The sequence below is a fragment of the Ranitomeya imitator genome, chromosome 3 (genome assembly GCF_032444005.1).
Source record: "Ranitomeya imitator isolate aRanImi1 chromosome 3, aRanImi1.pri, whole genome shotgun sequence".
NCBI lineage: Eukaryota > Metazoa > Chordata > Amphibia > Anura > Dendrobatidae > Ranitomeya > Ranitomeya imitator.
In genome coordinates this window covers 499,668,488-499,693,939 of record NC_091284.1, presented here as the reverse complement: position 1 = coordinate 499,693,939, position 25,452 = coordinate 499,668,488, and the positions used below count along the sequence as shown (strand labels likewise).

Sequence of the window (25,452 nt, the reverse complement as noted above, 5' to 3'; positions counted from 1 at the left end):
TGAACTCCTGGGTAGCTTTGGATGTATGCTTGGGGTCATTGTCCATCTGTACTATGAAGCGCCTTCCAATCAACTTTGCAGCATTTGGCTGAATCTGGGCTGAAAGTATATCCCGGTACACTCCAGAATTCATCCGGCTACTCTTGTCTGCTCTTATGTCATCAATAAACACAAGTGACCCAGTGCCATTGAAAGCCATGCATGCCCATGCCATCACGTTGCCTCCACCATGTTTTACAGAGGATGTGGTGTGCCTTGGATCATGTGCCGTTCCCTTTCTTCTCCAAACTTTTTTCTTCCCATCATTCTGGTACAGGTTGATCTTTGTCTCATCTGTCCATAGAATACTTTTCCAGAACTGAGCTGGCTTCTTGAGGTGTTTTTCTGCAAATTTAACTCTGGCCTGTCTATTTTTGGTATTGATGAATGGTTTGCATCTAGATGTGAACCCTTTGTATTTACTGTCATGGAGTCTTCTCTTTACTGTTGACTTAGAGACAGATACACCTACTTCACTGAGAGTGTTCTGGACTTCAGTTGATGTTGTGAACGGGTTCTTCTTCACCAAATTAAGTATGCGGCGATCATCCACCACTGTTGTCATCCGTGGACGCCCAGGCCTTTTTGAGTTCCCAAGCTCACCAGTCAATTCCTTTTTTCTCAGAATGTACCCAACTGTTGATTTTGCTACTCCAAGCATGTCTGCTATCTCTCTGATGGATTTTTTTTTTTCAGCCTCAGGATGTTCTGCTTCACCTCAATTGAGAGCTCCTTTGACCGCATGTTGTCTGCTCACAGCAACAGCTTCCAAATGCAAAACCACACACCTGGAATCCACCCCTGACCTTTTAACTACTTCATTGATTACAGGTTAACGAGGGAGACGCCTTCAGAGTTAATTGCAGCCCTTAGAGTCCATTGTCCAATTACTTTTGGTCCCTTGAAAAAGAGGACGCTATGCATTACAGAGCTATGATTCCTAAACCCTTTCTCCGATTTGGATATGGAAACTATCATATTGCAGCTGGGAGTGTGCACTTTCAGCCCATATTAAATATATAATTGTATTTCTGAACATGTTTTTGTAAACTGCTAAAATAACAAAACTTGTGTCACTGTCCAAATATTTCTGGCCCTAACTGTATGTATTTCTGTCTATATATTTATACATTGTGTGGTATATAAGCTGTAAAATTCTAATAAAATAAGTAAATTGTTGATTTTTTCTACCTAATTGTCTTTCTTTCCAAATTCCTAGGCCAAAATGTATACATTATAGACGACTTTGAAATATTACCCTGGGTTTAATTACTACTTCATATTTGCATTTCCATCTTACAATAGTTGACCCTTTCCTAAAGTAAACCTTCAACACTTATTTTGCATGTGTTCTCTTTTTTCTTTTATTGAGATAGCTCATTAAGGTTATGAGCATTTCAATTTTATTTTGCTAGACAAGTAAATCAATTATAATTCTCCATGAATGCAGTTAACTGCTCATTTTTAAACTACTGTATCTTATTAAAATCAGAGTAGTCAGTCTTTAGATTTCTTTTGTTGAGTTTAGTTTACTGCTCCTATCTTGATTAAAAAAAATGATTGATAATTAGGCTTTACCGCTAACCTAATACTTGAGGTACAGAAATATACATAATAAAGTATTTTTATGAATATATCAGGGAAACTTTCTTCTAGGAAATTTACAGGTATGTGTAAAGGGACATATGCAGTATTTCCTTTAAGGGGTTGTCTACTTACAAAAATATCTTTAACTGTTTTTAAAATATAAAAATATACAAATTACTTGTTTACTTGTAGTATGAAAAATGCCCAGATACGATTGCTGGTTCCAGGTCCCTGCTGTTGCACCGCGATCTTGTGTTCCACACAGAAGAGAGCTTCCTGTGTCGGCACTTGACTAATGATGTGTGTGAATTGGGCTGGCTGACTTTAATATTTTTTGGCTATGAACATCACCCTTTTCATCACATATATAGAGAAGGGATCTGGCTGATCTATTTAAATTAGCCACTAAACCAGCCTCTTCACATACGGAACCCACCAAGTGCCTACGTAACACACTCTATCCTGTGTTAAAACAAATCAGAAGTGAGTGATGCTGCCTAGACCCATTTCCAGTATGGACATCTTGAGATCATGTATAATCGTTCTTCTTATAAGTATGTTAGTAAGTTATAGATATTTATATTTTGATCACATCTAAAAATATTTTTGTAAGTGGCTAACCCCTTTAATATACAGTATGCCCATATTGAAAATCACTTTGAGACCTGATCCAAGCAAGAATATTTTAGCTATTAGGGAGGAAAACCTATAAGAAAAATACATTTTCTGTGGCTTCTCAGTGACCCCATAATTACTCAATGATTAGTTTATGTCAGCGTTTAAAGGGAAGGTGCCATAAAAAAATTATTTCCAGCGATGTTTAATTTTTCTTAAAAATATTATAATTTGTTTATAATTTAGTAAAATATGAAAAATAATTTTAAAAGGTTTGGCATTTCCACTTTTAAACACTAGGGGGAGCAGCTAATGAAATTTAACAAAAATCTAGTGTACAACTAGCTCACATTACAGCACTGCAGTAATTATGGGCGGAGTCTGCTGACATGGCTGTGAACACAGTGAGAAGCCATTTTGTTGATGACTGCAAAGTTATACTGACAAGTAGACAGGCAGCAAGGATTCTGGGAGATATATGGTGGAGGGAGCAGGGTGACAGCAGCACAGAGTATTTCAGGAGAGCAGTATGCTGGTCTATGGGGGGCACCCTGTTCGGTGCGTGGCGCACCCAGAAATTGTACATAGAGCGCTGTCTTTTATACACAAGGATGGGCCGACTGCTTGTCTGCTCCACAGAAATCCAGCAAACATTTCTGCGGATTGATGGCCTGTTCTGATCCACACATTGCATGCAAAGACCCCATTCCCCTCCTCAGATCATGTTTTCTCCATCCTGTCCTGGCGATGTGTGAAAGTGAGGTGACAGGCACAGTCTGGGTGATGCTGGGAAGGAAATGTAGCCATATAATAATGATAAAAATGAGACCCCTCTCTTCAGCTACCTCACCAGCCTTCCCCTGACTGCACCTAACTGGAGGTCATGCTGCCCCCTCTATTACCCCAGACCCGTGTGCAGGTGCTCAGCTAGAACCACACTAGAATGGGTCCCCTTTCTGAAGATATACTGCCATAGTGTTCTCACATAATACCGCCATACAGATCACACATAATACTGTCCTATAGTTCTCACATAATACCATCATATAGATCACAAATAAAGACGCCATAGTGTTCTCACATAATACCGCCATACAGATCACACATAATACTGTCCTATAGTTCTCAAATAATACCATCATATAGATCGCAAATAACGATGCCATAGTGTTCTCACATAATACCGCCATATAGATCACACATAATAGCGCCATATACTTCACACATAATACAGCCATATACTTCACACATAAGGACGCCATATAGATCTCACATACCACCAGTGGTCTCACAATACCGCCATATAGATCACACATAATACCGCCATAAACTTTACACATAATACCGCCTTATACTTCTCACATAATATCGCCATATAGATCATACATAGCAGGGGGGAGAGGAGTGCATAGGAGAGGATTAGATACATGGCCCAGGAGTTAGTATCACACATAGGAGGATTAGATACACAGCTCAGCAGTCAGTTTCACACTGAATAGTATTCGATACACAGCTCAGTCAGTATCACACAGGATAGGATTAGATACATGGCTCAGCAGTCAGGATCACACAGGGGAGGATTAGATACACGTCTCAGCAAAGTATCACACAAGAGATGATTAGATACACGGCTCAGCAGACAGTATCACACCGGGTAAGATTAGATACATGGCTCAGCAAACAGCATCACACAGGAGAGGATTAGATACACAGCTCAGTCAGTATCACACAGGGTTGGATTAGATACACGGCTCAGCATACAGTAACACACAGAATAGGATTAGATACACGGCTTAGCACACAGTATCCCACAGGAGAGGATTGGATACACATCTCAGCACAGTATCACACAGTGTAGGATTAGATACATGGCTCAGTAAGTATCACACAGGATAGGATTAGATACACAGTCAGCACAGTAAAACACATGGGAGGAAATACACTGCTCAGAGTCAGCATCACAAGGGATAGAATTAGATTACATCTCCCCAGCCGATATTACTTCACTGCTGCCGACGCTGTTCCTTTCTCCCTCCTGTGCCGTCCTTGGTCTCCTCCTCCTATAACAGCAGGGCTCTCAAGTGAAGCTCACAGATGCACTGTGAGCTCCAGAAAGATGGTGCCGATCTCCTGCCTCTGCTGTGATGTGGACAGCCCAGGGTGCATGGCCAGATCACAGCAGGGAGCAGCTCAATGTAATGTATAGGATCGGATGCCAACTGCAGAACTCTATGCCTAGGGCTGCCGTATTTGCAGAGTGTAAGTGTCGTGCAGCTACACTTTCACTCTTGCAAAGCAAAATGGTGGCGCCCAGTGGCTGAAAAAATAATTAATAATAAAAAAGTTAAAGTTAAAAATGTAAATTTGTATTAAAAATAATTGTTTATATAAACAATCATTTTTAATACAAAAAATAAAATGCGGCACCTTCCCTTTAACTACCACAGAGATTGGCTGGTCTGATCATATTCTATCAGTCCAGAGGTTCATATATATATACTGCTGTTACCCTATAAATGTACCAGCATAATAAAAACTTCCATTAATAGCTGTCTTTATTTTCTCTATGGAGGCACAGACACAAGCTGTCATAAAGCAGATTAAGACCTGATTCACTAAGACTGGCGTTTGCACACCAGCCTTAACGAGTGGCATGCAGAAATAAGATCAGTGGTTTGAGCCTCTGTGGACCTCCATGAACCTCACTCGAAATAATAATCAAGTCAAAGATTGGAGTCACATTTCTAGCATAAAAACATCACTTTCCAAGAGTTAGATGGACGGACATTTCCATGTTCATCTCATCACCGACTCCATTTTGGTAGAGCTGCTTGAGACTGGCGTGACAACACAAAAACTCCAGGTTCCAAAAAATTGTTGCCACCATTCAAGGTGTTTTATGTTATTTTTATGGTGTAACACTGTGATTTATTTGTCATTGAAGACTGTCAATTTATTTTTTAACTCATAAATCAATAGTACATGTAAAAACAAATAACTTTGTAGTATTTTTCATCAGAGAAATCTGCTTCTTTCTCTTCCAGGACTGATCTTTCATTTTCAAAATTCACAATTCATCTATAAAATCTGTATTCAATGAAGACAGATTTTTAGATTATTGAGACTAGAGATGGCAGTTGCTGCTGATGAGATTCCATGTAGAGGGAAGAGGAGGATGGAGAGTTAGAGGTAGATCTCCACAATCTTCCTCTCCCATTCCCTGCTCATAGAATCTTATCAGTATCATTTCCTGTGTCTTTAATGGGAAATATCTGACTTCATTCAATACAGATTTTAACAGTGAATTGAAAATTTTGACAATGAATGATCAGTCCTGGAGGAGAAAGTAGCAAAGTTCTCTGATAAGATATATTACTTACTTTTTTATTTTCATGTGTATTTACAAACTTTTGTTAAAATGACAGTTACTCTTTATGTGCGCTGATTCTGCGCTATGGAAGATGTATGAGGAAGTGACATAATGAAGCTGAAAATCCCTTTAACCCATTATCTACCAATGTCCTTTTTCGGGACGCCTAATCTTTTGCTTCTAGCAACTAAGATTTTATAATTTTTATAATTAGGTCCAATTTTTGTTGTGTTGTGTTTGTAAAATGAATGTTTTCAAAACAGGAAATCATGTCATCGTCATTTTTAGTTGAATATTGGGATGCCCTTTTCTGAAAAATCTATAAAATGAAAATTTCTAATTTGGCAAGTAATGGGAGAAGCTGAATCAATTGTTCGATTAAAAAAAATAAAATAAGTATTTCAATAACCAGTTAAAGGAATGGTTTTACTACTTTGCTTAATGAACAGCTAAAGAACAGTTAAGAGTTTTCTGGACTTCAGTTTGTCTAGCAAAGTTGGTTAATTATAAAAGGTTTAAAAAAGAATAACTTTGCTTTGCAAAAATAAAAAAAATGCATTAATAAATAAATGTTTATTTGAGATGTAACCAAAGCTAATCTGGCAGTATCTTTTTTATAGGTCCTGCACCAACAGTTTCGGTGGTAACTCAGACACTTGTAACAACAGGAACAAGTAGAGAAATGCCATCTTCACTTCTCCTTGAGGTACCGGCATTAGCCGAGTTCAGCAAGACTTGTGCTGAGTTAAAAGACTGGCTTACCCTACTGGACCGTGTAATAAAGGCTCAAATTGTGACAGTGGGAGATGTGGAAGAAATCAATGAGATGATTATTAAGCAAAAGGTAGGAGACACATTGCTACATATTTACTTGTTTACCCAATATATACTCAATATAAGAACTTATAAATGTTTTACAAAATGAAGAAGATGGTGAAGTTACCATGAGGAGGCACATCTCCATCAATGGTTTATCATTTGTGGTAATCATATTGCTAGAGAATTATATTTGAAAAATACCAAAACTTAAAAGTGGACTTAAAGTACAAAGTAACTTCAATAAATATCAAAATATTCTGGAAACAAATTTTTAAAATAAAGCTAAATATTTTAGTTTGGCATCCAGGGACTTATTATATACAGTTTATGAACCTTAACAAGTTTACAGATGCTCAGAACACCACTGAAAGCTTAGTTATTATTTATGTCAATCCACTTCATATGTGTGAAGTGCCAACCTAAAACTACCATACAAACCTAAGCATCAACTTCATGCATTTTAGATACTTATTGCCAAATTATCCACAGTACAGATTAAAAAATCTCAAAGAAATAACTTTAGCAGCCTTGATGCTACTTGGAATATTGGAATTGTAAATACAGAATCCATATCTTTGCACATTTTGACAGTACTATGGGGTGCGCTTTGCATGCATATTGAGCACAACTGAACAATTCATAAATGTTTTATCGTATGGGAAAAGCAGTGTGCTTCTTGCAACTTGTCAGAACAATTTCCAGAACCAACTGATGGCAAACTGTAATGTTTTCACAAACCTTCTCATTCTTAGTTTTTTCTAGAAAGTTTTAAAAATAGTTATCTCTTAGACAAAATACTCTCTATGCAAAATATTGTGTGATTTAGCCATTTTAAATAAATAATAAAATAATATTGTATCTAAAATCTGTATCTTATTTTTTAAGAATATTTATGCTGATGATTAATATTATGATTATTATGGTGATTAATGCTATTATTATTATTATTGTTAGTAGTATTATTATTTCAAATATTTCCTTACAGATTAAAATTCTTTCTTTTGTAAATAATATATTCTTATTAGTTTTCTAAACTTTCACAGATATACAGTATACAATAATATTGTAAAGGTTTATACAACACAGACAACCTTATAGTTGTGCTTAATAATTATTTTACATTTGATGTTTTGTATGTTGGTAGGGATTTAACCATTTTTTGACATATAGATCTGTCAATAACACGTCGCGTTGTGTTGTATGACAGATACAGCAGATAAAATAAGTATTCAACTAAGTTGTCACCAATTAAGATTGAAAGTAAGTGGAATTAGATACGTGACATAAATTGGATTTTTTTTCATTTACAGCAGGTGAAATAAGTATTGAAGACCTGGCCATTTTTCTAAGTAAATATATATCTAAAGGTGCTATTGATATGAAATTCTCACCAGATGTCGATAAATCTCATCCAATTCACACAGGCAAAGAAATCAAATAATAGAATTCCATAATTAAATTATGTGTAAAAATGAAAAAAATGAGCAATGACGAAGGAAAAATTATTGAACACATGAAGGAGAGGTGCAAAAAGCTATGGAAAGTCATTACACCAGGTGAAATCGATCAGTAATTAAAAAGCAAACCTGCCACTTAGTAAAAACTAATATCAACTGATGGACCATAAAATGGTGTCTCATTATCAAGGTGCTACACAAGAGACATCTCATAATAGGTAAAACCAAAGACCTGTCTCAAGTCCTTCACAACCTTATTGTTGCAAAGTATATTGATAGTATTGATTATAGAAGAATTTCTAAACTACTGAAGGTCCTAGTGAGCACTGTTGGGACCATAAAACGGAAGAGGAAAAAACAGAATCATTATAAACCGACCACGATCAGGTGCTTCTCACAAGATTTCAGACAGAGGAAAATAATTATCAGAAGAGTTGTCCAAGAGCCAAGGACCACCTGTGGAGAGATACAGAAAGACCTGGAATCGGGTCTTTGAATATCACCTTTAGAAATATATTTATTCAGAAAATTGGTGATGCGTTCAATACTTATTTCACTCTCTGTATACAGTATGTAAGTCAAGCTGATCCCTTGGCCAAGACTCGGTTACTGTGCAATCATTTGCTGGAGCATGAATGATATATCCATCTGGGCTCATGCTAAAACGGCAAGGATTGGTGTCCTCATTGATCCTAGCATATTAACCACTCACATGTCGCTGTAAACTGTCTTACAGATCCTACCATTTTAATTGTTAATATGCTGCTGTCAGTTGTGAAAGTGTAAAATAAAGTGTTTAAGAAAGGGAGATTGTCTCTGTCATCCCACTTGCACCTTCATACCACATTTATGAGGTGCCGACAGATTACTATGGCAGCAACAGGCATTACTATTGTCTCTGAGCTTGTGGAAGTATAGGTAATGCCCTGCATTAAATTGTATAATGGATTTCTTATTTGATTATAAAAACGAATATTCAAGTCCTCTTTGTAAAAAAAATGTTTAAATGTTTAAAAAATTAATAATTTCAAGTTCTTCAAAATCTGAGTTTTCCTAATCACAAAAAAGTTTTTAATCTACAAAAATTAAACATGGTGAAACGATAGTAAGTGATCACCTGCGCAGTAAGGTGTACCTAAAGTTGAGCTCTAGAGTTCATTCAATGGTGTTCACACCATTCAAGTTCACTCAGTTCATTCAGTTCACACATTCAATAAAGGCCTAAAAGAATGTAGTTATGCACTTACTAATGCTGCAGTGAACGTAGTCTCCAGGTGCAGATGCATGGATTCTCCCCAAAATAGTGTGACCGGTTCCGTGCCCCAAGATAAAGAGGCCGGGGGATGGCGGTAGCGCCCAGATCCCCACACGGCAGCTCAGGCAATCGGATGCCTGGGACAGGTAGACACCGTCAACTTCTAGTGTGCCCCGGCCGGAAGCAACGCTGAAGCAGTGGCGGAGTGTGATGGGGGTGTGGTGTTTAGTGTGACGTCACACGGCTAGTGGGTGGGCGCGTATGGGAATTGTCCAATCCAACGCATTTTGAAGGATGCGATCCTTGTCAGGGCTGGAGTTCCCCATGTAACCCTTCCCTTATCTAGCAGTTGCCTGCCCAACCACTTCAAAGGAAAACTACCTGTATACCTGATTCATGGGAGTACTAGTTGGGGAGTTGAATGCAGAGTAATCAGTGCACCTGTGAACAGGCTAGATTGCGGCACATAGACCGGTAATAAGTTAGAGAATTGGGGGCATGCATAGATTGAGAACTGTGTAATCGGATGGAAAATATGGTGTTTAAAATTAGGGATACGCTGTACAAAATTCAATGCCCCTAGAATTCACAGGGCATACATAGAAAAATGTGGCAAGAGGATATGAAATAAATAAATGACATTAAAACTAAGAAATTTTAATAAATATGCTTAAAATAAGTTAGAACATATCTAGATGTACAGCATCCAATAATAAAACACATATAATAATACAAATAAAAATAAAATCCTATGATTTTAATAAGAAGCAAATTTTGCAATAGATGAATCATGATAAAATTGCAATTTTAGGACTAAAATACGGGATCCCTACAGGATCCCTAACTCCGACACCTTTTATCCATAGATGGCTGGGTATACATAAATTAATAAAAAATTCAAAAATTGGATTAAAAAGCATATAACTCAATTTCATGATTGAGTCCTTTGGGGGCCAGGCTATCTAGCATAAAAATCCACTTAGATTCAACCCTGGACATTGCTCGTAAAAAGCCCCCACCCCTAGGGTTTTGCTGGACTGTTTGAATTCCACAAAAAAGGACACCTGCACACGATCGGTTGTGCTTTTCTAAGAAATGGCGGGATAATGGGTGACCCTTAAAGCCCTTCTGGATGTTGTTTAAGTGCTCCTTGCACAAAATACAGCCAATGAAAAATACAACTTGTCTCAGAGAAAATAAGGAACTTGTCAAAGCACCTAAAAATTGTTTATTTGTGATTAAGTACTAAGATATAAAACAGATCACATTAATTGGGCACTATCATTATTGTATTTGACTGCAGAATAAAGTTAACATGTCTGTTAGGGCAGAGACAGACTGCCGTATAACATGTGCGAGGTTCGCATTGTAAACCTTGTCAGGGGAGGTGCCAGTCCATGCAGTGCGATGCAATCATCGCACGAGTTATATGGCAGTCTGTCTCTGTCCTTAAACTAATAGGAAATAGTGTGTAATCCCCCCTAAAAAAATTCCAGAATAATTTTTTTTATACTTTTGTATATATCACCTTCCAGAAAGTGTAATAAAAAATTAAAGCGTGATCAAAAAGTTGGATATTCCAGAAAAGAGTACTACTGAAAACTACCACAGAATTGCTGTTTTTTTTCTACCTCTTCTCATAAGGAGATAATAAAAGTTAGGTCACAAGTTATATTTACCTGAAAATGGTACCACTGACAAATCTATCTAACTGTTCAAAAAAGAAGCTCTAACACAGCTACATCAATGAAAAATATAAATATTATGGCTCCTGGAATGTGACTGTAAAAAAATGAAAAAATAAATAAATAAATAAAAAGTTTTGTCCTTAAGGCACAAAATGGGCAAGTCTTTAAGGGGTTAAAGTGTAGATGTAGGTTTAAAGAATCTAAATATACAGTACATATCAGCGATCTCATTATACAGCTGCAAAGCCACAGGGAATTTAGAGTATTTGCCTTACAAATTTTAACAATGCATGCATTTATTCTGGCTGAAGTACACGATATACAGGCTATCATAAAGCAGCCTGGGGCAGATTTACTAATCCTGTCCTATATTTAAACAGTGCAAACTTAAACTAGACACTCTGAAAATGCGGCAAAGTCATCAAAGTGGCAGGAGAGTAAATTGCATCCTTGGACACTTTTGCCCAGCTTTGCACCATCTCATGTCTTACTTTGTGCCACTTTTGTGTGCCCAAATTTTTAGACATTTTAAGCCATGCCCTATTTTGCAACAAGGCTTCTCCCTTTTGCATGAGTATGACCTGTAGGCAATCCTTTTCAGAGCTGTTGGTATGACACTTATGTGAGTCAAGTATTTGACAGAGCACATGTGTTTTGATTTTAAAACAATATAATTGAGAATTACAGATTAATCAAAGGTTACCTTGACTCAAATAACACATCACTAGGATATTACTGCACAAAAAATAGTATATTGATAACAAACTTGACATCAGTCAATGACTTATGCTTTGTTGAATTATCTTAATTATCGTGCTTTCCACATGGCGTAACTAAAATCGTTCCATTTGTTGCACTTTCCGAAACACTCAGGTAAAATGAATGAAAATATCAAGTGTTATAAATAAAACTAAGGAAATGTGACAATTGAAATTTATGCTTCAATAATATTTTTGATTTTCACATCTATATATATATATTTATTTATATTTTTTTACTTTTAGCCTCTGCTTTTTTGTGAAATTTAGGTACCATTACTATCAATCTTTGCAATGCATTCACTGTGCCTTTTCCATGCCAGCATATTTCTGCTCTCCCTCATTTAGATGCTGAACACTGTTGCCTCACTTCATAAAGAATAGCAATCTTCATGCTGGTCTTGATGATGGGGTGTGCTGAAGTCAGATGCTCCTTGTTCACTAAGAGTCACACACCTCTTAATGACACAGAACTATGTTTGGTGGCATAAGAAACAAGTAATGGTCTCCACCCTCCCCATCTACCCCCACTTTGCCGGAGCTGTATGAACATGGCACGAGAATGTCAAGTTGCAAGAGCCCCCTCCCTGCGCAAAGCTTCCCTATGCCACCAGAACGCTGCAATCATGTTTGATCGCAGTGTTCAGGGAGTTAATGTGCCAGGAGTGGTCCGTGACCGCTCCTAGCACATAGTACCAGATGTCAGCTGTAATATTCAGCTGACACCCGGCGGCAATCGGCCGCGCTCCCCCCGTTAGCGTGGGCAATCACCTAAGACGTACTATCCCGTCTCTGGGATTTAAGTCCCAGGTCACCTTGATGGGATAGTATGTCATATGAGATTAGGGGTTAAAGATCCAGCCTCTGGCTATGGGAGAGATCTGACAATCATTTACAGTTGTGCTAGGAAAAGTGGGCCAGGTACAGAGCTGGTTAGACTAACTTTCTGGCTATGATACCTGACCAGACATTTAAACCATATTTTCTCTGAAATGTCAAAATGTTTTGGTGAAAAATATGCCTTTATGCAGTTGTGGTTTAAGCAGCATGAATCAGATGACAGGTTCCCTTTATACTAACCCTGCTAATCAGTACATACTAGAGCAGAACTTTCTAGGCTGCAATTTCACATTTTTGACTATTCATTGTTAATCTGAAACACAGAGGTAACTGATATGTGGAGCGCCCCCGTAAGGCTAGCGGTTACTCGGTGCCAGGCCATTCAGTTCTCAAGAGGGATTTCACGGTGGCTGACCCGGTCCGTGGCCCTGGGGGCGTCTGTTGTAAATGGAGAAAGGTCTTTAAAGGGAACCTGTTACCCCGTTTTTTGAGATTGAGCTATAAATACTGTTAAATAGGGCCTGCGCTGTGTGTTCCTATAGTGTATGTAGTGTACCCCGATTCCCCATGTATGCTGAGAAATAACTTACCAAAGTCGCCGTTTTCGCCTGTCAATCAGGCTGGTCAGGTCGGGAGGGCGTGGTGACATCGGTGGTTCTTCCTCAGCTTTACGTTGGTGGCGTAGTGGCGTAGTGGTGAACAAGCAGCGCGCGATCTGCGCTGTAATCCCTTGCATCGGTGGGGGCGGCCATCTTCCTGGGGCCGCGCGTGCGCAGATCGAGTGCTCTGCTGCACGGGGCTTCAGGAAAATGGCCGCGGGATGCCGCGCGTGCGCATTAGAGATCGCGGCGGCCATTTTCCCAAAGCCGAGATGCAAACTCGGCTTTGGGAAAATGGCCGCCGCGATCTCTAATGCGCACGCGCGGCATCCCGCGGCCATTTTCCTGAAGCCCCGTGCAGCAGAGCACTCGATCTGCGCACGCGCGGCCCCAGGAAGATGGCCGCCCCCACCGACGAAAGGGATGACAGCGCAGATCGCGCGCTGTGTCTTCACCACTACGCCACTACGCCACCAACGTAAAGCTGAGGAAGAACCAGCGATGTCACCACGCCCTCCCGAACTGACCAGCCTGATTGACAGGCGAAAACGGCGACTTTGGTAAGTTATTTCTCAGCATACATAGGGAATCGGGGTACACTACATACACTATAGGAACACACAGCGCAGGCCCTATTTAACAGTATTTATAGCTCAATCTCAAAAAACGGGGTGACAGGTTCCCTTTAAAGGGATAATGTTTGTGTCGCCACCTGTGGTATTCAGTCAGGGTGACCGACGCTGCTTAGGGGTCCACTGGGGTGATGTTATGGCAGCTAGTTGGTATACCTTCCCACAGGTGAAGTATGTCCCCAGGGCTTCCCAATGTGAGGATGGTGGATGGTGTGAGGCGCAGTAAAGAACGAGGATACAAGGTTGCAGTCTCTTTACCTTTACCAAAGGCTTCAGCGTCCACAGTCCAGAGCACCACATCACAGGGCAGGCAGAGTCCGGCCGGTCTGAAGGCAAATCCAGAGTCCCCTAATCCAGGTGGAAATCAATAGCCTTCCTCTAGCGCCTAGGTGTTGAAGCACCTTACTGCTGATCTTCTCATAAGGTCCTCACAACTGTTGTTGGTGTTCTAGATGTTATGTCTTTCTCTCTGTCCCCCAGATGGATAGGAAAAACCCATATGACTGATGGCCTGAGGCTTTTTACAGAGACTCTAGCACGCCTCGGCCCCCACAGTTGCCACCGTGCCTCCTGGGTAAAAGGTTGGTCAACTAAGATGGAATTAGATGTCCTGCCGGTCTCTGGAGCCGGGCTTGGAGACGATGACTCACTCTGTGTTTTGGCTACCGACTGCTGCGCCTCAGAAGGAGGCAGCCTTTTACAGGGCAGAACTCCTTCTGGTTTCCTCTCCTCTTGCTATGACTTCGTTTCTCACTCTCTACAACACAATTCTCCTTCAATGTCTCTTTCTTAGGATGCTGCCGCTTCGGTAGGCAGGCGCAGCTCCGTGTCCTTCTGTCTAGGTCTCTAACAGGATCCCACCCCTGTCATGGACCCGCTACCTGAGTGGAGCTCAGATAGCAGCTCACTGGGTGAAGCCCAGCTCGCTTCTGCCTAACTTCCTATTCAGAGCACCAGTTTTACCTAATTGTGAAGAGTGCCCTACTAAATAGGAGCATAGCTCCCCCTGGTGGACTGGAGTGTGAAGTGTGGTGTGTGGTTTGTGATACCTGGTAAAGTGATCTCCTTTATTGCCATCAGACGTAACATCACTCCCCCTGGTGGAAGAATGACATTACTGCAACGACAAGGACCCTGGGGCGCTGCATATGCATTTCATTTACCTGTGTGTTGTTAGGGTATAGTTTGAACTTTTATGACTTTAATCTACCTTCAACCTTAAAAATTACTATGAAACTACGACTAGCAAGTTGGAACAGTAGCATTTGAAAAGGATAGCTAGAAAATTAGGGAAATACTTTCCATTATTACGGGTTTGATAGATAACATATAATATAAATCAGCTCACGCAAATTTCATGTTCTTGTGGCCACATTCTCCCTCAAGGATGACCTTGCAACTTAAGTTGAACCTGCTTCTCCAATTGAAAGATAAACTGTCCAAATATCAGGTAGACAGTCAAGAATGTCTGGCATCGTTCTGGTTTTTATATTGATAATTGACCAAAGTCATAAAAAGATTTCTACAGTCTTGGATTATACCGACTAACACCCAAGGAGATCGCTACTATATATTTAGAGGACCGTTGCTATCAAATTTTCTGCTTAAATGTCAGTATTAGGACCTTAGTAAAGAATGGTGGTGGACTACTTTGTGGAGATAGACAGTTGCATCATAGGAGCTCTGTGCTAAGTGCATTTCTGGAGGCTTTGCTGTAAGAGATACTCAGTAGTTATTTCATTATTTAATTATGATTATTTAATGTTTGTGGTTGGCACAATGGTAAAGGCTATTCTATGCTGATATTTTCTCAGTTCAGGTTCCACTACTCTGAGCATGCAGTCTTATGGACATTAGTCCCTCTGTCCTTTGTGTTTGGATGCTCTGCAGTGAGCACTATCTATAATATAACGCTGGGAGCGTCACTCTGTCCGAAGCCTCTATAGACTGCGCAAGCGCAAGCGCCGGCCCAGTCTGGGCCTCACAGAGCGACGCTCCCGGGAGATCGCGGTATGCGTAAGCACTGAACGCATACCGCGATCTCCACCGGAGAGTCAGGGACCGCCAGGAGGGAGGGTAAGTATACTCACCTTTCCCGGTTCCAGCGCTGCTTGCGGCTCCGTCTCCCGGCTCCTCTGCGCCCGGCTCCGGAGGGCGCGGACTGCGCAGGCGCCGATTCCTGCTGCCGGAATCGGCGCCTGCGCAGTCCGCGCTTTCCGGCGCCATTTTCTTGAAGACACACTCCGGCTCCACTGCAGGTGTGTCTTCAAGAAAATGGCGCCGGAAAGCGCGGACTGCGCAGGCGCCGATTCCTGCTGCCGGAATCGGCGCCTGCGCAGTCCCCGCTTTCCGGCGCCATTTTCTTGAAGACATACCTGCAGTGGAGCCGGACGATAGGTGAGTATGGTATTTTTTTTTTTTTTATATGGCAGCAGCATTCGGGGGCATACACACTGGAGCGGGGGGCATATAATACAATGGTGGCGCAGGATGGGAGCAGCACATGACAGAACGGGCGCAGGATGGCAGCAGCACATGACAGAACGGCCGCAGGATGGCCGCAGCACATGTCAGAACGGCCGCAGGATGGCCGCAGCACATGACAGAACGGGCGCAGGATGGCAGCAGCACATGACAGAACGGGCTCAGGATGGCCGCAGCACATGACAGAACGGGCGCAGGATGGCCGCAGCACATGACAGAACGGGCGCAGGATGGCAGCAGCACATGACAGAACGGGCACAGGAAGGCCGCAACACATGACAGAACGGGCGCAGGATGGCAGCAGCACATGTCAAAACAGGCGCAGGATGGCCGCAGCACATGACAGAACGGGCGCAGGATGGCAGCAGCACATGACAGAACGGGCGCAGGATGGCCGCAGCACATGTCAGAACGGGCGCAGGATGGCCGCAGCACATGACAGAACGGGCGCAGGATGGCCGCAGCACATGACAGAACGGGCTCAGGATGGCCGCAGCACATGACAGAACGGCCGCAGGATGGCCGCAGCACATGACAGAACGGGCGCAGGATGGCAGCAGCACATGTCAGAACGGCCGCAGGATGGCCGCAGCACATGACAGAACGGGCGCAGGATGGCCGCAGCACATGACAGAACGGGCTCAGGATGGCCGCAGCACATGACAGAACGGGCGCAGGATGGCCGCAGCACATGACAGAACGGGCGCAGGATGGCAGCAGCACATGACAGAACGGGCTCAGGATGGCCGCAGCACATGACAGAACGGCCGCAGGATGGCCGCAGCACATGACAGAACGGGCGCAGGATGGCCGCAGCACATGACAGAACGGGCGCAGGATGGCCGCAGCACAAGACAGAACGGGCGCAGGATGGCCGCAGCACATGACAGAACGGGCGCAGGATGGCAGCAGCACATGACAGAACGGGCGCAGGATGGCAGCAGCACATGACAGAACGGGCTCAGGATGGCCGCAGCACATGACAGAACGGCCGCAGGATGGCCGCAGCACATGACAGAACGGCCTCAGGATGGCCGCAGCACATGACAGAACGGGCGCAGGATGGCCGCAGCACAAGACAGAACGGGCGCAGGATGGCCGCAGCACATGACAGAACGGGCGCAGGATGGCAGCAGCACATGACAGAACGGGCGCAGGATGGCAGCAGCACATGACAGAACGGGCGCAGGATGGCCGCAGCACATGACAGAACGGGCGCAGGATGGCAGCAGCACATGACAGAACGGGCGCAGGATGGCAGCAGCACATGTCAGAACGGGCGCAGGATGGCCGCAGCACATGACAGAACGGGCGCAGGATGGCAGCAGCACATGACAGAACGGGCGCAGGATGGCAGCAGCACATGACAGAACGGGCGCAGGATGGCCGCAGCACATGTCAGAACGGGCGCAGGATGGCCGCAGCACATGACAGAACGGGCGCAGGATGGCCGCAGCACATGACAGAACGGGCTCAGGATGGCCGCAGCACATGACAGAACGGCCGCAGGATGGCCGCAGCACATGACAGAACGGGCGCAGGATGGCAGCAGCACATGTCAGAACGGCCGCAGGATGGCCGCAGCACATGACAGAACGGGCGCAGGATGGCCGCAGCACATGACAGAACGGGCTCAGGATGGCCGCAGCACATGACAGAACGGGCGCAGGATGGCCGCAGCACATGACAGAACGGGCGCAGGATGGCAGCAGCACATGACAGAACGGGCTCAGGATGGCCGCAGCACATGACAGAACGGCCGCAGGATGGCCGCAGCACATGACAGAACGGGCGCAGGATGGCCGCAGCACATGACAGAACGGGCGCAGGATGGCCGCAGCACAAGACAGAACGGGCGCAGGATGGCCGCAGCACATGACAGAACGGGCGCAGGATGGCAGCAGCACATGACAGAACGGGCGCAGGATGGCAGCAGCACATGACAGAACGGGCTCAGGATGGCCGCAGCACATGACAGAACGGCCGCAGGATGGCCGCAGCACATGACAGAACGGCCTCAGGATGGCCGCAGCACATGACAGAATGGGCGCAGGATGGCCGCAGCACAAGACAGAACGGGCGCAGGATGGCCGCAGCACATGACAGAACGGGCGCAGGATGGCAGCAGCACATGACAGAACGGGCGCAGGATGGCAGCAGCACATGACAGAACGGCCGCAGGATGGCCGCAGCACATGACAGAACGGGCGCAGGATGGCAGCAGCACATGACAGAATGGGCGCAGGATGGCAGCAGCACATGTCAGAACGGGCGCAGGATGGCCGCAGCACATGACAGAACGGGCGCAGGATGGCAGCAGCACATGACAGAACGGGCGCAGGATGGCAGCAGCACATGTCAGAACGGGCGCAGGATGGCCGCAGCACATGACAGAACGGGCGCAGGATGGCAGCAGCACATGACAGAACGGGCGCAGGATGGCCGCAGCACATGACAAAACGGGCGCAGGATGGCAGCAGCACATGACAGAACGGGAGAAGGATGGCAGCAGCACATGACAGAACGGGCGCAGGATGGCCGCAGCACATGTCAGAACGGGCGCAGGATGGCCGCAGCACATGACAGAACGGGCGCAGGATGGCCGCAGCACATGACAGAACAGGCTCAGGATGGCCGCAGCACATGACAGAACGGGCGCAGGATGGCCGCAGCACATGACAGAACGGGCGCAGGATGGCCGCAGCACAAGACAGAACGGGCGCAGGATGGCCGCAGCACATGACAGAACGGGCGCAGGATGGCAGCAGCACATGACAGAACGGGCGCAGGATGGCAGCAGCACATGACAGAACGGGCTCAGGATGGCCGCAGCACATGACAGAACGGCCGCAGGATGGCCGCAGCACATGACAGAACGGCCTCAGGATGGCCGCAGCACATGACAGAACGGGCGCAGGATGGCCGCAGCACAAGACAGAACGGGCGCAGGATGGCCGCAGCACATGACAGAACGGGCGCAGGATGGCAGCAGCACATGACAGAACGGGCGCAGGATGGCAGCAGCACATGACAGAACGGGCGCAGGATGGCCGCAGCACATGACAGAACGGGCGCAGGATGGCAGCAGCACATGACAGACTGGGCGCAGGATGGCAGCAGCACATGTCAGAACGGGCGCAGGATGGCCGCAGCACATGACAGAACGGGCGCAGGATGGCAGCAGCACATGACAGAACGGGCGCAGGATGGCAGCAGCACATGTCAGAACGGGCGCAGGATGGCCGCAGCACATGACAGAACGGGCGCAGGATGGCAGCAGCACATGACAGAACGGGCGCAGGATGGCCGCAACACATGACAGAACGGGCGCAGGATGGCAGCAGCACATGTCAGAACGGGCGCAGGATGGCCGCAGCACATGACAGAACGGGCGCAGGATGGCAGCAGCACATGACAGAACGGGCGCAGGATGGCCGCAGCACATGACAAAACGGGCGCAGGATGGCAGCAGCACATGACAGAACGGGCGAAGGATGGCAGCAGCACATGACAGAACGAGCGAAGGATGGCAGCAGCACATGACAGAACGGGCGCAGGATGGCAGCAGCACATGACAGAACGGGCGCAGGATGGCAGCAGCACATGACAGAACGGGCGCAGGATGGAAGCAGCACATGACAGAACGGGCGCAGGATGGCAGCAGCACATGACAGAACGGGCGCAGGATGGCAGCAGCACATGACAGAACGGGCGCAGGATGGCAGCAGCACATGACAGAACGGGCGCAGGATGGCAGCAGCACATGACAGAACGGGCGCAGGATGGCAGCAGCACATGACAGAATGGGCGCAGGATGGCAGCAGCACATGACAGAACGGGCGCAGGATGGCAGCAGCACATGACAGAACGGGCGCAGGATGGCAGCAGCAAATGACAGAACGGGGACGCAGGATGGGAGCAGCAAATGACAGAACGGGTGCAGGATGGGAGCAGCAAATGACAGGATGGGAGCAGCAAATGACAGAATGGAGGCGCAGGATGGGAGCAGCACATGACAGAACGGGTGCAGGATGGGAGCAGCAAATGACAGGATGGGAGCAGCAAATGACAGAATGGAGGCGCAGGATGGGAGCAGCACATGACAGAACGGGTGCAGGATGGGAGCAGCAAATGACAGGATGGGAGCAGCAAATGACAGAATGGAGGCGCAGGATGGGAGCAGCACATGACAGAACGGGTGCAGGATGGGAGCAGCAAATGACAGGATGGGAGCAGCAAATGACAGAATGGAGGCGCAGGATGGGAGCAGCACATGACAGAACGGGGGCGCAGGATGGGAGCAGCACATGACAGAACGGGGGCGCAGGATGGGAGCAGCACATGACAGGATGGGGGCGCAGGATGGAGCAGCACATACCAGGATGGAGACCATATACCAATATAAATGCTCGCCACCCGGGCGTAGAACGGGTTCAATAGCTAGTCACTTATAACAATTTAGGAGTCATCAGAACTACTTAGTTTAACAGCATATACAAAATATCATATTGAGATCAAAGATAATTTTTGGAACAGTGAGGTTGGGAGTACATGTCCAAAATGTAAATCTATGACAACACTATTAATGGGGAAACCTGTGGATTTTCAAGTCCGGCAAGATCAGCCAAAATTTTTTATAAAAAGTTTAGTTCGTGTACCATAACAGTACCGGAACTCCAACCCGAATCTTGATTATAAAAGAAAAAACGCCTCTAGATGAGCGACATGATATTTACAGGGGGTGCATTTGGGGTATTTGTGCTGTAGGAAAGTCTGGTGGTTCCTGGATTTTGAAACAAAATTATATTATAGTGTGGGAAATGCAGCATTGTGCCGGCGGTATGTTAGTTACCACCAATCAGGGCAGCCGGTGTTTCTCACGGTGCCACACTAATGAGGTGTTCGGTACGGACTCCAAACTTTACTGTTCGGGTTCACCCATCACTAGACAGCACACAACTGTTATTGTTGCTACCACATGTAAGTTAGCTGCCCTCCCCTATCATTATGGTGGCATGCACACTTGCATTGGTAAGTTTTGTTTTAATGCCTATCTCTTGTCACCAAAAAATGAAAGAGGAATCCATCTCAGAGGAGAAGCAAAGCATTTACAGATGAAGTATTGGGCTACATTTCTCTTCTATTCAATATTGAATTAAAGGCGTATTCCCATCTCCAATATCATTTCCCAATATGTAGAATCTAATATATAATTGCCTAGAATACTACTTCCTGCAATTTGTGCCAACTTCCTGTCCGGAGCTAATGTCCGGAGCTAATGTCCGGAGCTAATGTCCGGAGCTAAGTGACGTCAACAGTGTCCAGTGTCTGATTGGTTGCCGCCTGCTGCGAGCGACCAATCAGAAACGTGCCGTACTGTGACACACTCCGCCCGCCATTTTGGTGTGATTTTTGAATTTTTATCTCACAGCAAGTTTCTACTGCGTGGAGGCGGGCCCAGTGACGTTGCTCTTCAAGCTCCTGCCGAATTTCGTCAAAAAAATGATAATACCATTTAACAAAACTATATATATTTAGTTGTGAAGTGGTTCAGTGACATTTTCACACCAATTTTGAACTTTTGTTTGGTGTTTTCTCCATATACTGCCTATTATTCACTGACTGTTATACTGAGAGACTGCCGTTTATTAACCTCTTCTTTGCCACATTGGGTATATTGCTCTATTATTTGCCACATAAGGACATTGTCCATTATTGCCCAGCAATTTCTCTGCAATATAAACTGCCTATTTATTAATATCTGCATTCCTGCAAAGAACTATTGCCTATTATTAACTGGCTATTTTCCTACTACCTGACACTGCCCACAACACGCAAAGTTGTCGTCTGATGTCTTTCATCCCTCCCCTCATAAGCATGTTCATGGATCCTGTGTAACTGTACCTTAAATAACAAGAATTGTCAAGAGCTGGTGAGTGCAGCCATTTTTTGTTCTTTCTTACTATTATTTATTAATTGTATTATTCTTACATTTGAATAAATAAAGTATATATGGATTCTGGACTCCCGATTCTTTAGAATCGGGCTGCCATCTAGTGTGTAATAATTATATTTGCAAATGCCTTCAATTAGAAATGTATTATAGTTCTTCTAATTTGCTAAGTCACTTTACCCATATGTAGGGCATTGCAGTAGCTTAGATATCTATGGTTATGACCACTATCAGCTAACAAACTAACTGTTGCTATATTAGTGGTCAAAACCATGGATACCTAAGCTATTGCAATGCCTGCACATGGGGAAAGCAACATATTTCTCATTTTTGTTAACCCCTTCCTGACCTGTGACGCCACATAGGTATCATGAAAGTCGGTGCCAATCCGACCTGTGATGCCAATGTGGCGTCATGGAGGGATCGCGTCCCTGCAGATCGGGTGAAAGGGTTAACTCCAATTTCACCCGATCTGCAGGGACAGGGAGAGTATAACTTCAGCCCAGGGGGGGGGTGACTTCACCCCCCCATGGCTACGATCGCTTTGATAGGCTGTTGATAGTGAAACAGCCAATCAGAGCGATTTGTAATATTTCACCTATGAAAACTGGTGAAATATTACAATCTAGCCATGGACGATGCTGCAATATCTTCGGCCATGGCTGGAAACCCTGATCTGTCCCCCCACCGCCACCGATCTCCTCCCCAGTCCTCCGTCCTGTGCTCCGCTCCCTTCCGTCATCCTGTCCACTCCCCCGTCCTCCTGTCCGCTCCCCCGTGCTCCGATCCCCCATGCTCCGATCTCCCCCCCTATACTGACTGAGCCTGCCGGTGTCCGTCCATCTTCTCCATGGGCGCCGCCATCTTCCAAAATGGCGGGCGCATGCGCAGTGTGCCCGCTGAATCTGTCGGCCGGCAGATTCGTTCCAGGTACATTTTGATCACTGTGATAAAACCTATCACAGTGATCAAAATAAAAAAAATAGGAAATGACCCCCCTTTTATCACCCCCATAGGTAGGGACAATAATAAAATAAAGAAAATATATTTACTTTTATTTTTCCACTAGGGTTAGGGTTAGAACTAGGGTTAGGGCTAGGGTTAGGGTTAGAATTAGGGTTAGAACTAGGGTTAGGGTTAGAATTAGGCTATGCGCACACGGTGCGGATTTGGCTGCAGATCCGCAGCAGATTGGCTGCTGCGGATTCGTAGCAGTGTTCCATCAGGTTTACAGTACCATGTAAACCTATGGAAAACCATATCCGCTGTGCCCATGGTGTGGAAAATACAGCACGGAAAAGCTGCATTGTATTTTTTGCAGCATGTCAATTATTTGTGTGGATTCCGCAGCGTTTTACACCTGTTTCTCAATAGGAATCCGCAGGTGAAATCCGCACAAAAAACACTGGAAATCCACAGTAAATCCACAGGTAAAACGTAGTGCCTTTTACCTGCGGATTTTTCAAAAATGGTGCGGAAAAATCTCACACGAATCTGCAACGTGGGCACATAGCCTTTGTGTTAGGGTTGGAATTAGAGTTGGGGTTGGAATTAGGGATAGAGTTGGAAATAGGGTTAAGATTAGGCTTGTGGTTAGGGTTATGGTTAGGGTTAGGGGTGTGTTGGGGTTAAAGTTGTGGTTAGGGTTGGGGTTATGGTTGGGGTTAGGGTTAGGATTAGGGTTAGGGTTGGGATTAGTGTTAGGGGTGTGTTGGGGTTAAGGTTGTGGTTAGGGGTGTGTTGGGGTTAGGGTTCTGAATAGGGTTATGGCTAGAGTTGGGATTAGGGTTAGGGGTGTGTTGGGGTTAGTGGTGGAGTTAGAATTGAGGGGTTTCCACTGTTTAGGCACATTAGGGGTCTCCAAATGCAACATGGCACCACCAGTGATTCCAGCCAATCTTGCGTTCAAAAAGTCAAATGGTGCTCCCTCCCTTCTGAGCCCTAATGTGCGCCCAAACAGTGCTTTACCCCCACATATGGGGTACCAACATACTCAGGACAAACTGGGCAGCAACAACTGGGGTCCAATTTCTCCTGTGACCCTTGTGAAAATAAAAAAATGCTCGCTAAAACATAATTTTTTGAGGAAAGAAAAATTATTTTTTATTTTCACGGCTCTGCGTTATAAACTTCTGTGAAGCACTTGGGGGTTCAAAGTGCTCGCCACACATCTAGATAAGTTCCTTGGGGGGTCTAGTTTCCAAAATGGGGTCACTTGGGGGTTTCTACTGTCTAGGCACATCAGGGGCTCTGCAAACGAAACATGTTGCCTGCAGACCATTCTATCAAAGTCTGCATTCCAAAACATCACTACTTCCCATTCGAGCCCCGCTGTGTGCCCAAACAGTGGTTCCCCCACCACATATGGGATATCAGCATACTCAGGACAAACTGGACAACAACTTTTGGGGTCCAATTTCTCCTGTTACTCTTGTGAAAATAAAAAATTGCAGGCTAAAAATAATTTTTGAGGAAAGAAAAATGTTTTTTTTATTTTCACGGCTCTGCGTTATAAACTTCTGTGAAGAACTTGGGAGTTTAAAGTGGTCACTGCACATCTAGATTAGTTCCATGGGAGGTATAGTTTCCAAAATGGGGTCACATGTGGGGGAGCTCCAATGTTTAGGCACACAAGGGCTCTCCAAATGCGACATGGTGTCCACTAATGATTGGAGCAAATTTTTCATTCAAAAAGTCAAATGGCGCTCATTCCCTTCCGAGCCCTGCCGTGTGCCTAAACAGGGGTTTACTCCCATATGTGAGGTATCAGTGTACTCAGGAGAAATAGCCCAATAAATTTTAGGATCCATTTAATCCTACTGCCCATGTGGAAATGAAAAGTACTTTTTCATTTTTACGGATCAATTTGTGAAGCACCTGGGGGTTCAAAATGCTCACTATGCATCCTTCCCTTCCAAGCCTTGCCGTGTGCACAAACAGTGGTTTGTGACCAGATATGAGGTATCGGTGTACTCAGGAGAAATTGCCCAACACATTTTAGGATCCATTTTATCCTGTTGCCCATGTAAAAATGAAAAAATTGAGGCTAAATACATTTTTTGTAAAAAAAAGTACTTTTTCATTTTTACGGATCAATTTGTGAAGCACCTGGGGGTTCAAAGTGTTCACTATGCATCTAGATAAGTTCATTGGGGGGTCTAGTTTCCAAAATGGGGTCACATGTGAGGGAGCTCCAATGTTTAGGCACACAGGGGCTCTCCAAACGCGACATGGTGTCTGCTAAAGATTGGAGCCAATTTTTCATTGAAAAAGTCAAATGGCGCTCCTTACCTTCTGAGCCTTGTAGTGCGCCCAAACAGTGGTTCCCCCCACATATGGGGTATTGGCGCACTCAG

At 44.8% G+C, this 25,452-nt stretch overlaps 1 protein-coding gene across 2 annotated transcripts in view; it reads left to right on the top strand.

The window, feature by feature from the left end:
• DMD (dystrophin) overlaps window positions 1-25,452 on the top strand; it is a 4,179,683-nt gene that overhangs the window by 2,856,312 nt on the left and 1,297,919 nt on the right. For both annotated transcript variants that reach the window (XM_069757653.1, XM_069757654.1), the window contains one exon: window positions 6,232-6,455. In XM_069757653.1, the coding sequence (XP_069613754.1) occupies window positions 6,232-6,455 (224 nt within the window). The remainder of the gene's footprint in view (window positions 1-6,231; window positions 6,456-25,452) is intronic.